Here is an 11,932-nt window from a genome sequence, read left to right as displayed (position 1 = left end):
TATCAATAGTCAATGGGTGGAACAAGTGGAGTCGACTGTTGTCTTAGTTGTCTTCTATCCATAGCTTACCCAACACTCTCACTCGTTTGGCTGCCAGATAAATATTGTCAAATAACTTATCATCATATCATATTATTAATAAGAAAATAACTTTTTTTATTTACCCTTACAGTAATTCAATTAAATCTATTCATGTCTTTTTTCACCTCCTCTTAAAAATGGTTTTTTACATTCATAGAATAACTAATGTATCTGATCAATAGTATAGACAAGATGCATAAATTATTCAATTAATTTAATTTTTTATTCTTTTTATAATAGTGATCGAGATGGGTATATTAATGTTTGTTATCTACAAATAGCTTGAAGGACACTTAAAATAAAACAATCTTTAATCATGCTTGTTATCGTGTTTACATTAATATTTCAACAAGTATTAATCTATTGTTATTTAATGAAATGTAGTAGACTTTTGTGTATAAAACATGAGGTGCTTTGTAAGAAAATAATAGTAACTAGGAGATGCACTTCCTAAAAGAAACAAATAGGAGATAGTGTGCATGGATGAGGTGGATAAACAAGTCCACAATAGCACACTATTAATAAAGTTTGAACCATTGGTGGGATGGAGAAGATAAAACAAATCCAACTCTGCATACCCTATAACCATTTGCAATGGTTGTTTAACCATTGTTTAAAGCCACAATAAACAAAAAAATGCCTTGCAATGGTTGTTTAGGTTCCGTTGAAAAGGAAAAAATGTTGAGGAAAATAAACCGTTTATTGCCTGCCACAATGGGACACGCGTCCCGCTTTCTTTCGTCAACCTAGGCGCGTGTAAGACACGCGCCGACAGTGGCGCGTCAGAGCAGGGAGGAAAGAAAGAGAAAATGTGCAACGGATAGATAGTGACACGTGGCCTGTTTTTATTGGTTGTCCGGATTCTTATCATTTCAATACTTTCACCTCAATTATTTCGTCCAAAATTAATTCAAAAAAAAAATAAAAATACCAAAATTCATGATTTTTTTTTCTCTATAAATAGAGACTTGGTTCATTTGATTTGGACACAGAAAAAAAAAACCAAGTTTTTCACTATATTAGTCTTATTATTATCTTTCAATTAGCAAAATTAGTGAAGTTGTTAACTTTTTTTGTTGTGAAATGGAGAACAATAATAACAATTTCAACAACCAGAATTCTTCTAGTTACCCACATGGCTACCAAAATCCCAACAATTTTCAAAATTAAAATCATCAATTTTTCAACCATCCTCCTCAAAACATGCCTAACTATGGTTTTCCATCAAGTTTCAACCCGACATCCTCTGCTCAAAACTATACTCAATATTTGAACCCGTCATCCTCTGCTCAAAACTATACTCCATATGGATCTATGATGGGATATTCATCTCAAACACCCCCGGGATATTCATCTCAAAGACCCTCGTTTGGTTATATGCCAATGGGGACTGAAAATGTTCAGAGTGTTGGTGCACCTGAATTTCCAGGATTTTCAACACAAATAACTCCTGGTGGCATGGCAGCTGCTAATCAAGTCACTCCTGATCCAGAAGATTCAACTCCTAAGAGCAAGAAAAGCCAGCAACCAGGATGGACCACGCAACAAAATTTGGTGTTAATCAGTGCGTGGATTAAATATGGAACAGACAGTATTGTTGGCAAAAATCAGAGAGGTTCAACATTTTGGAATCTTGTTGCTGATTCTTGTAATGAGTATTGCTCATTTGATGAACCGCGCGATCATATTGCATGCCGAAACCGTTTTAATTATATGAGCAGCAAAATAAATAAATGGATTGGTGCTTATGAAAGCGCTAAACGTTTGCAAGGAAGCGGTTGGTCGGAAAATGATGTTTTGAGAAAAGCGCAGGAATTATATGCATGTGGAGGGACTAATAAATTTATTTTGATGGAAGAATGGCAAGCTCTCCGTGATCAACCACGTTATCTGAGTCAAGTAGGAGGAAATATTGGCTCAGGAAGTAGTGGAACTAAGAGATCTCACGACGGTGATGCATGTGGCTCAAACTCTGTAGGATCTACTGCTCGTCCAATGGGTAGGGAGGCAGCTAAAAAAAAGGCTAAAAAGAAAAGCAAGGACGCTGGCGTGGAGGAGGTGGCAAAAGAGTGGGTTGAATTCAAACAAATCAGGGAGACTGAGATTGAACAAATGAAAGAGTTAACCTTGGTGAAGAAGGAGAAAAACCAACTAAAGAGAATGGAAATGTATCTAAAGTTAAGAGACGAAGAGCATCTCGATGACGAAAAGAAAAATTTGTTGGAAAGGTTGAAGCGCCAGCTGTTTTGGAGTGCTTACGTAGATTCTGTCAAGGAATCATACGATTGTACGAGCAAGAGTACCTGAGAGTACCAACCGAAGATGATCTGCAAAGAATACTACATGTTAGTGAAATGCGGGGGTTCCCAGGGATGATCGGGAGTATTGACTGCATGCACTGGGAGTGGAAAAATTGTCCTAAAGCATGGGAAGGTCAATTTACTAGGGGGGATAAGGGAACCACCACAGTCATTCTTGAAGCAGTTGCATCTCATGATCTATGGATCTGGCATGCCTTTTTTGGATGTCCGGGAACGTTGAACGATATAAACGTTCTAGATCGGTCGCCAGTGTTTGATAATGTGGAACAGGGAAAGGCTCCAAGTGTGAGTTTCTTCGTGAATCAACGTCCCTATAATATGACATACTATCTAGCTGACGGTATCTACCCTTCTTATCCAACTTTCGTCAAATCCATTAGACTTCCTCAAAGTGAACCCGATAAGTTATTTGCAAAATATCAAGAGGGATATCGGAAGGACATCGAACGTGCATTTGGAGTTCTTCAAGCTCGATTTAAAATCATCCGTGAACCAGCTCGCTTGTGGGACATAGGCGATTTAGGTATCATCATGAGGACATGCATCATATTACATAATATGATTGTTGAGGATGAACGGGATAAATATTCTCAACGCTGGACCGATTTTGAGCAATCTGAGGAAAGTGGATCTAGTACACCGCAACCACCACCATACTCGACCGAGGTGTTACCCGCTTTTGCAAATCATGTGCGTGCTAGATCCGAGTTGCGTGATTCAAATGTTCATCATCAATTGCAAGCAGATCTAGTAAAGCACATATGGGCAAAGTTTGGAATGTTTAGGAATTGAAGATAATTTGTATCGTACTAATTACGTTATTTGTGTGTTGTGTGCTTAGTTTATTGTTCAGCATTTTAAGTTATTTGTGTGCCGCGTGCTTAGTTTCTTGTATTGCATTTCAAATTAAGAAAATAAAAAAATATTTAAATAAATTTTGTTTAATTATAATCGTTAAGTGTATATTATTTTAATTTAATTATAATTGATATTTTTATTTTTATGTAATTAAAAATATAAAAATATAAAATTAAATAATAAAATTAAATAAGAATATGAATTAAAAAAGTGGTGGGGTAGAGTGTTGGTGGGGTAGATTGTTTAATGTTGTTTAACCATTGGAGAGGGTTATTTGTGAATGTTTGTTTAATGTTTAGGTGGAAGAGAGAGAAAATAATGTGGAGTGTTGGGAAGTGAAAAAGTGGATGTTTAAACAAAAAATGTTGTTTAACCATTGTAGATAATATAACCAGACATCAAACCACGTGGTGATGAATAATCATTTTCACATACTACCTCCGTCCCTAATTATAAGACCCTTTTGAGAAATTTTTTTGTCCCTTTTTATAAGACCCTTTTGCTATTTCCAACTACATTAATTTTTTCTTTACATACATGCCCCTATTTATTATACATCTTTTTCTTCAATCAACAATAAATAACATGTTGAAAACATAAACCAACCCTCTTTCTTAAAGGATAAAATTGTAAAACCAATAGTAATTACAAACATATTTAATATAAATATCCACTATCTTAATTCCCGTTATTTATTGAGAAATGATATTTTGACAACCATTTTTTGACAACTTTTGGACAACTTTCTCTCTCATACTCACATAATGTTGTTATCTTCTCTCTTCATTTTTCTCTCTCCATTGTTTTTGACCAATAAGAAGTGAGAAAAACAAGATTGTCAACAAAGTTGTCATCAAATAGATGTCAAAATATCATTACTCTATTTATTTTAATAAAAGATGAAAATGATGTGAATGATTTTTAAGTCAAGCTCATGTGTTCACGGTATGAGTCCGACCAATCTGGTGCATGTTTGGTGAAAAGTAAACGTGATTTTTGAGGTATAATAAGTTGATTATTTTTTTTTTTAACCCAAAAAAGAAGGTATAAATTGATTTTGATATATTTTGGTATTTAATGAAAAACAAATGTTTTTACTTTTAGAATAAGTTTTAATTTAAAAGTTGTTGGCTTGTTCAAAATCAATTTTAAGTCAGATTGCTATGGAGAGCTGAAGTTCAAACTCTAGTTACAATTTAATTTTGGGGTCTTATGCCTTTTTCATAAGTGCAAAAGAAAAGACTTAAAATGATTTGGTTGTGGTGTATTTAGTTGATGTGGAGAGAGAGAGAGAGAGAGAGAGAGAGAGAGAGAGAGAGAGAGAGAGAGAGAGAGAGAGAGAGAGAATGCTAGACATTTCAAGCATAAACAAGCAACCACGATGGACATTGTTGATAAGGTGAAAATCCACTCTTGATGATAGTTGAAAGCAAAGTCTCCTCGTTTCAAAATTTTTAAATCAATGGTAGTTCCATCCATTGGATTTTGTAATTTTCTTCTTCTGCTTTGTGATTATCTATTGGTTTTGTTTTGAGTTCTCTTAGTTGTGGTTTAATTGGGATGATTTGTTTTATATATAAACCTTGACTTATGTTGTTTGTATGTATTCTTCTTCTCTTTTCTAGTTTTCTTGCACATTTTGTACTTGGATAGAGTCTTAATATTAAATACTAATCATCTTTTACAACAACAAAAAAAAACTCTAAATGAAATACGAATTAATCAAACTTTATTTAAGTTCAGTTTATCTTTCTGTTAAACTTTAAATTATCATAGTCACTTTCTCTTGAAAACCGAATGATTATAAAATATATATATATATCAAAACAAATTTTTACAACCAAAATGAACACCACTCATTTTGGTTTTACAACCAAATTCATAAAACACACACAAGACTTTCAATGATATTTGATCCATAAGTCCTAACTAACATTTGAAAATGCATGACACACTTTCATACACGACTAAGTTTGACAAATTGTCACAACCCAACAACCTCTATCTAAATAAAGACAAAGACAAAAACGACAAAGATCCAATATTGTGCACACATTAAACACAACAAGTTTATCTTCAGGAATCTCTAGGCAAGAATCTCATCCATAGGTTAATCTTCAACTTTGGCATTAATCTCCATATCTTGCAATTGCTTCTCCTTGGCTAGTTTCTTTAGCTTAGCTGTCTCAATATCCTTACTCATCTTCCTTCTATACATCTCTGCAAATGTGATTGGTTCTTCTAGCAATGACTTCTCTCCTTCTCTAATCTTGAGAGGATACACAGTTGCATCTTGTGCTGGGTTTTGGAATGTGGCTATTGATAAACGGTCATGGTTTGAGTTTACTACTGCTTGGTGATCAGCATTCTTGAACCTTCCATTGCTAAGAACCTACCTCACACATGTAACATGTTCAATTCAATCAATTCAGTATGGACTAAGAAGCAAAATTTCAGTCAAAGTATTCAAGACCTAAATATTTATTACACATATATCATGATATAGTTAAAAAAAAATTGGTATAACATTTTTTTCATGACAGCGTAAAACTCTTTTATACATGGATACATACATACGTACATTCAATCAAATTACACCAAAGTATCACTTTTTAAGTTTGTTTATAAAATATATCTACAATATTTATATTTGAGGAAAAGTTTTACAATGTCGATGTATAAAATATATATTCTCTAATTTTCTTATGTTAAATAGATAATTTAGGACAAAAGAACTCATCAATGATCAATCCATTCCCCAACAACCTTGCATTATTGAGAAATAGATTGTAAGGTAGGTCAGTTCTATGGTGCACAAGTGAGACAAGTTTTGCATTATGCGTAAGCTAGTTTTCACAATTGGATAAATAAATCTCACCATTAAATTAAAGAAAATATGATATAATTTACCGATCTATAATTTTAAAAATGACACTTATGCATGGTGCAAAACTTGTTTGTGCATGTTAGACGAAGCATGCAAGGTATATTTCCATGCTATGGTAAAGATCATCTGATCAAGATTTGGTTGATCTAAATTTAAACGAGTATTTTTTATATCTACGGGGTATTAATCTCTGTCATAAAACATGGATGAGTAGATGACCAATACCATCTTTAAGATAGTGTTTGAGAGTTTTTTTATCAAGTTAGTTAGTGGTTAATAATCAATTAATGGTGAAGTCATAAAAAATATCATATACTCACATGACCATGATCTCCAAGGTTAACAACAAAAGCTCCCTCAATAGGCTGAATAGTAATCCATGTTTTACCATTATCCTTTGTAGCTTGAAGTCCACCAACTTGATCTTGAAGCAAAAGGGTAATAGTACCTGGATCTGTGTGGCGTTTGTTTCCTAATGTGAGGTCAGGTTTGGGACATTTTGGGTACAAATTGACCACAATTTTTTGATCCATATCCACACATGCTTTTGTCAATGCATCCTTTTCTAAATCCATTGCCTCTGACAATACCTCTAATAGTTTACAACCTAAATTCATCAAGTTTTCACTGTATTCTTCTATTACCTTTTTCCACTCTTCTGGTTTGTCTGGCCACCTTGAATAATCTCTGTCTTTAATTGGATATGAAAAATATATTACCATTTCTCTCCAATCTTGCACCACTTCTCCCTGCATATGCAAATCAACAATTAGAATAATACTAATAAACAACATTTACTTTTTTTGTGAGTGATCTATAAGTATCTATATAGAAGCATTCTTAAAATCTTTAGGCATGTTGACAAGTCCTTAAAATATAACTCACATTAAAAAATTTATAAGATCGTGCAACAAAAATTGTTTTAGAAGCATTAAATAAAAATTCTCCACAATATTTAGGTTTTAAGATGATATAAATGGTTAGTATTATTACTTGGAGGTGGCTGGAGACAACGAAACCACCCTTCTTGCCACCGGACATATCGAAACGAAGTTTCTCTTCAGGTGGCAAAGCAAAGAATTCTCTAGAAAGATGTGTCATCTCCGATATGAGTTTGGTGTCAACACCATGATCAACAATTTGAAAAATACCCCATTCCTCGCAAGCCTCCACAATCTTCTTGCATATCTCTTCTCTACGTCCATTCACCTCGTCGATTCCAGCAATTGAAATTACTGGAATCTCGTTGCTGAATTGGTTGTAAGCAACTTTTGGACGTTCGTCTTCATCACGAATGAAACCCGACTCGAACGTATTTTCCTCGGATAGAGAAGTGATGGTTTTTGCCTGTGCCATTAGTATTATATGTTGTTTAATTTGTTATGTTTGTTCCTCTTATTTATATTGTGGTTTTGTGTATAAATCGAAATATGATGATGGATTAATTGGTTCGGGAATGGAAGATAGCATGCATGTTGTGTTTTTTTTGTAATAAGAGGATGAAAGTATGTAATGAATGAATGGATTATAAGATGTTTCCCTTTACCACAAATCCAGTAACTATTTATAGATAGTGATATGTTTCCTTTTTTGGGGCAAAGGCAAATATCAATGTAGATTTGTACTAAAACTAGATAAAGTAAAGTTTATCATTTTTCGCAATCTTTATTTTTTTGAGGTGAATATCTTTGTATTTATTAGTTTTAAAATGTACAAAGTATTGAGTAATCTTAACTGGATAATATCACATTATCATTGTTCATAAAAAAAAAATCACATCATATTTGTCATTATGCTAACTTAAGATCATAAAAGAGTATTTAAGTCCTTTAAAATCAATATAAGGTATTAAATGTTTGTGGAAAAACCTGAGGCTAGCGACTAATTTTTGTTTTGCTTTGTAGAGAGAGTGTAAGTGTGTAAGTCGGCCTAGGTTTGAATACACGCTATGCCATTAAAATAATTTTAGGGCTATACATTAAAATAATTTTGATCTCTTCAAAAAAAATTAAAATAATTTTGATAGAACGTTATGATTTAAAACCTTCTAAATGTTGACCTATCAATTTTTTTCATACATATATGTAACTAATGAATTTTTATGCTACTATCTCTTTAAAAGATCTAATTTCAATTGCTTTAGACGTACAAAGAATAACAAGACCCAAAAAAATTTCTTTAGACACCTAGCAATCGCTCACAACCACCTCAAATATCCAAAAATATCTCCAACAATAGTTTTTGAAGAAGCTAAATTAGCCCACCTAAATTGACACTAGAGAGAATCGAACCTGAGACCTCAAGGAGGAGCACACTCCCAAATCTCAAGTCAATACCGGGAACCACTTTGGTGCCATTAATGGCACCAATGTCACCATACCATTACATCTCCACCACACACACACACATCACACACACATTCCCACACACATTCACACACATCAACGGCCAGGATTTCTCCAATGGCACCAATGGCACCTAAGCTAAGTCACTGAAGTATTTCCCGTCAATACCACTAAGCCAACCCAAATGGGTTATCTCCGACAATAGTTAACTACCGTTCACTACTGAACAAGAGTTAAATTCATTCAATGTAGGGATCATGGTTGGTCATTGGCTTGCAGCATTTGAAGTCACTTACCAACAAAGGGTGACTCCTGCACTGAACGGTAGTTAACTCCCGTTCATTGGTGAATGATAGTTAATTATCGGCACAGGTATTTTCGAAAATTTGAGTTGTATGTGAGCAATTGTTAGGCGTCTAACAAGCAATCCCCACGAGACCTTAGGCATGCACTTCTATGGCCCATTTTCTCGAAACCAATAATGGGCCAAATAGCCCAAAGAAAAGACCCAATTCAAAACCAACGGCTCCTTCCATATTGGGAAACGCGCATTCACCAACGGTTACATTCATTCTATAAACTCTATATATATACTTTCACCTTCTTCACTTCTTTTCATTATTCTCTATTCAATCTTTTTTATCTCTGCAAAATTCATACAAAGCTTTCTACTTTTTTCTATTTCTCAATCGTCAATCACTTTCAATGGAAACCCCATCATCCACAACAACTCTCACCAACACCATTCCACTTTCAAGTCAGTAAAAAAAAAATTCTCTCTTTTCATGCAAATTTATATTTTTATGGTTTAATTTCACTCTCAATCCAATAAACATCTTGAAAAAAATTCTGGGTTGTTCTAATATTCTTGAATCAATAACATTTATGAATTCTTGTTTTTTTTTTTTTTTTTGCAGGAAAATTTGAAGATTCTGTGTCAAAATCAAAGGGTCAACAAAATCAAGATCGATGTGCATTGATGGACATGACAAATGATTCACCAATTGTGGGTCTTGCTGGTGGAAATCTCGAGACACCGTCTGCGAAACAAAGAGGTAGCCGTGTGAAGAACACACCAGGATCTGGTGAAGCTTTGCTGAGGGGACAAGTGAAGACCCTTATGCAGATGGTTGAAGAAGAGGCTTCTCCTCAAATTCAGAGTCTTTCTGGTAGTGTCAATAACAATGCTTCTGTTGTTCAACAACAATCAATTTCTCAGGTACTTTTTTTTATCCCTAACCAAAGAAAAATTCATGAAATAAACTATTTCTTTGTTTTCTCTTGTTTTAATATTTACTTTTGATTTTATTGCAAGTCTTTTTAATTAGTTTGGTCCCATTTTATTGAAACTCACATGTTCTTTGTCACCAGTAGTTGAAATCTTTATGTTATTTATATTTTTCTGAAATTTTAGGTGTATAAAGATTAATATTTTTAGAATAGATATCATAATTAGTCATTTGTACAACTAAAATTTTATCATAGAACTCTTTATTTCTTTTGAGAAGTTTCAATTGCTTTTGAAAAAAATGGAGATTTGGCCTAGATATATAATCTATAAAGTTTGATTCATCCTCACTTAATGAACTATTTATGTGGCTTGATTAATCAATTTTTTTTATAACATCTCAATTTAGTGATTGTATAAAGTGTCTTGGTAGCATAATTTGTGGCTTGATTAATCAGTTTTTTTAAATAAGATCTCAATTTAATGATGGCAGGTGGTGAAAATGGACCAAGGTAGCTGTGAATATGAAAAGTGTGAGATAACCAAGTCCCTTGACTTCTCAGAGAAATCTCAAGTATCAGAAGAATGCACCTCTGAGGTGACAGAAGGAAGTGTGGTTGGTAGCTGCAGCATAGATGAAGATGCTTCTATCTGGTCAATGCAAGTCAACTCATGCAACAATGATGAAGATGATGTGGAGGAAGAAATGGCTGAGGAAGATGAAGAAGAAGAAGAAGAAGAAGACTACTATGATGTTGAAAAAGAAGAAGATTATGAAGGGCTTGATGAACTGTGTGAAGGGCTAAACAACATTAGAGTGAATGAAAAGGTGGTTCCAAAATTTGCTGGAAAACACACAAGGTTTGTTTACAACAGTGATGATGAACTTGTGAATGAAGTGGAGGATGAAAGTGTGAATGCTGATTCACCTAATGTGTTGCATTTGAATGGATTACCAACACCAAAAGGGAAACATCTTCGTTTTTCTGAGGAGGAAGAGGAAGGAAAATCTGCTAAGTGATTGTCATAAGAGAAAGTTCTGCTAAGTGATTCATGGATGATGAATGATTTTTTGTAGTTTTTTCTTTTGCATTGTTTTCTACTTTTGTTGAAGACTAATGAGAGACCACAATTCCTGTGGTCTTCAAATATTCCAATTCCAAATACTTAATAAAATGTTCCAATTAAAGTTTTAAATTTGTTTCAATTTTTGCCAGCATTGTGGTCTGTGTGATTTGTTCCAATTAAAGTTTTAGATTTGATGAAGGCTTGCAAGCATAGTATGATACGTGACTTTGGATCATTTTAGTCTAATAGAGAGATAGAAATAAAGAAAATAATGTCATAGATGTGATAAGTAAATTGATCATATCTTATGATAAAAACATAGTACGAGTAAACCATAAAATAATCGATATTACTTTGTAATATCCTCTCAATTTAATCACTAGTAACATGAAAATTTACTTTGTTCCTCGACTTTCTAAAAAAAATCTTAGTCATAGTTTTGTTAATATTCGTTATTAAATGTGTTAACAAAGATTAAGTCTCTCTTAAGTGATTTAGTTCTTTAAGTGTAAACATTTCAATTTAGTTCTCAAACTCTAAAAAACTTTTCTATTCATGAATGTTGGTTACTAAACACTAAACCATGATTTTTTTTGAAGAAAAACAATAGACAATTAGGATTTATCCATTAAATGTACTGTTGACAGTCTTAATCAGAGAAAATACAATATTTGAAACTGTAAAACAAAGAAGATAATTGTGTGCTCCACTACAAACGTAGGTATTTCATCAATGTCTTTACAAAAATATATCAGGGCATTGAACAAACACAGATTTCATAAACATCATTTTTTTTATTACAAAAATCATCAAATGAAAGAAAATGAAGAGTGACCACCATACCAATCAAACCAGTTTAAATCAATGAAAAACATTTGTTTCATTCACAATGTCACCAAGTAAAGGAAAGACGCACAAAGGTCAGGACACATAATTGTTTTCTATATTTATAATTTTCAATATTTTATATCCTTTTCTGTGACTAAGATTGCCAATACAATTAACAAACACATCATCACCATCCATGGTAACAAACATTCATAGAAACATTTTTCATATTCTCATGGACCATTTTGTTTGTCAACATTAGACTTAACAAACATGTCATCACCGTTGACGACATTTAAGTAACAGACATTGACAA

General features: G+C 33.3%; 3 protein-coding genes across 3 annotated transcripts; 2 read left to right on the top strand and 1 right to left on the bottom strand.

Moving 5' to 3' along the window:
- Positions 1-759: 759 nt before the first annotated feature.
- On the top strand, positions 760-2,388 carry LOC146920125 (uncharacterized). Its single transcript, XM_085711111.1, has one exon. It carries the CDS (start codon positions 1,285-1,287, stop codon positions 2,386-2,388), a length of 1,104 nt encoding a protein of 367 aa, XP_085567237.1. The 5' UTR covers positions 760-1,284.
- A 2,750-nt stretch (positions 2,389-5,138) lies between these two features.
- On the bottom strand, positions 5,139-7,640 carry LOC146920124 (naringenin,2-oxoglutarate 3-dioxygenase-like). The gene is made up of 3 exons (XM_085713501.1): positions 7,141-7,640; positions 6,468-6,896; positions 5,139-5,652 (listed from the first exon to the last, which is right to left on the bottom strand). Exons 1-3 carry the CDS (start codon positions 7,501-7,503, stop codon positions 5,371-5,373), a joined length of 1,074 nt encoding a protein of 357 aa, XP_085569627.1. The 5' UTR covers positions 7,504-7,640; the 3' UTR covers positions 5,139-5,370.
- A 1,469-nt stretch (positions 7,641-9,109) lies between these two features.
- LOC146920123 (uncharacterized) lies at positions 9,110-10,917 on the top strand. Its single transcript, XM_085713500.1, has 3 exons — positions 9,110-9,249; positions 9,410-9,711; positions 10,214-10,917. Exons 1-3 carry the CDS (start codon positions 9,198-9,200, stop codon positions 10,739-10,741), a joined length of 882 nt encoding a protein of 293 aa, XP_085569626.1. The 5' UTR covers positions 9,110-9,197; the 3' UTR covers positions 10,742-10,917.
- The last annotated feature ends 1,015 nt before the right edge of the window (positions 10,918-11,932 follow it).

This window comes from Medicago sativa, chromosome 5 (assembly GCF_051527215.1).
Source record: "Medicago sativa cultivar Bolivia chromosome 5, Bolivia_mono, whole genome shotgun sequence".
NCBI lineage: Eukaryota > Viridiplantae > Streptophyta > Magnoliopsida > Fabales > Fabaceae > Medicago > Medicago sativa.
The sequence above is the reverse complement of the archived record's forward strand: the minus strand, read 5'-3'. Positions and strand labels throughout refer to the sequence as shown.

Bases quoted from the DNA above. Each gene is read 5' to 3' on its own strand.
- LOC146920125 (XM_085711111.1), top strand. From the start codon at position 1,285: ATGCCTAACTATGGTTTTCCATCAAGTTTCAACCCGACATCCTCTGCT.
- LOC146920124 (XM_085713501.1), bottom strand. From the start codon at position 7,503: ATGGCACAGGCAAAAACCATCACTTCTCTATCCGAGGAAAATACGTTC. The intron at 6,897-7,140 runs GTAATAATACTA...TTGCATATGCAG, and splicing joins TTGTCTCCAGCCACCTCCAA to GGAGAAGTGGTGCAAGATTG. The intron at 5,653-6,467 runs GTGAGTATATGA...TGTGTGAGGTAG, and splicing joins ACCTTGGAGATCATGGTCAT to GTTCTTAGCAATGGAAGGTT.
- LOC146920123 (XM_085713500.1), top strand. From the start codon at position 9,198: ATGGAAACCCCATCATCCACAACAACTCTCACCAACACCATTCCACTT. The intron at 9,250-9,409 runs GTCAGTAAAAAA...TTTTTTTTGCAG, and splicing joins CAACACCATTCCACTTTCAA to GAAAATTTGAAGATTCTGTG. The intron at 9,712-10,213 runs GTACTTTTTTTT...TAATGATGGCAG, and splicing joins AACAACAATCAATTTCTCAG to GTGGTGAAAATGGACCAAGG.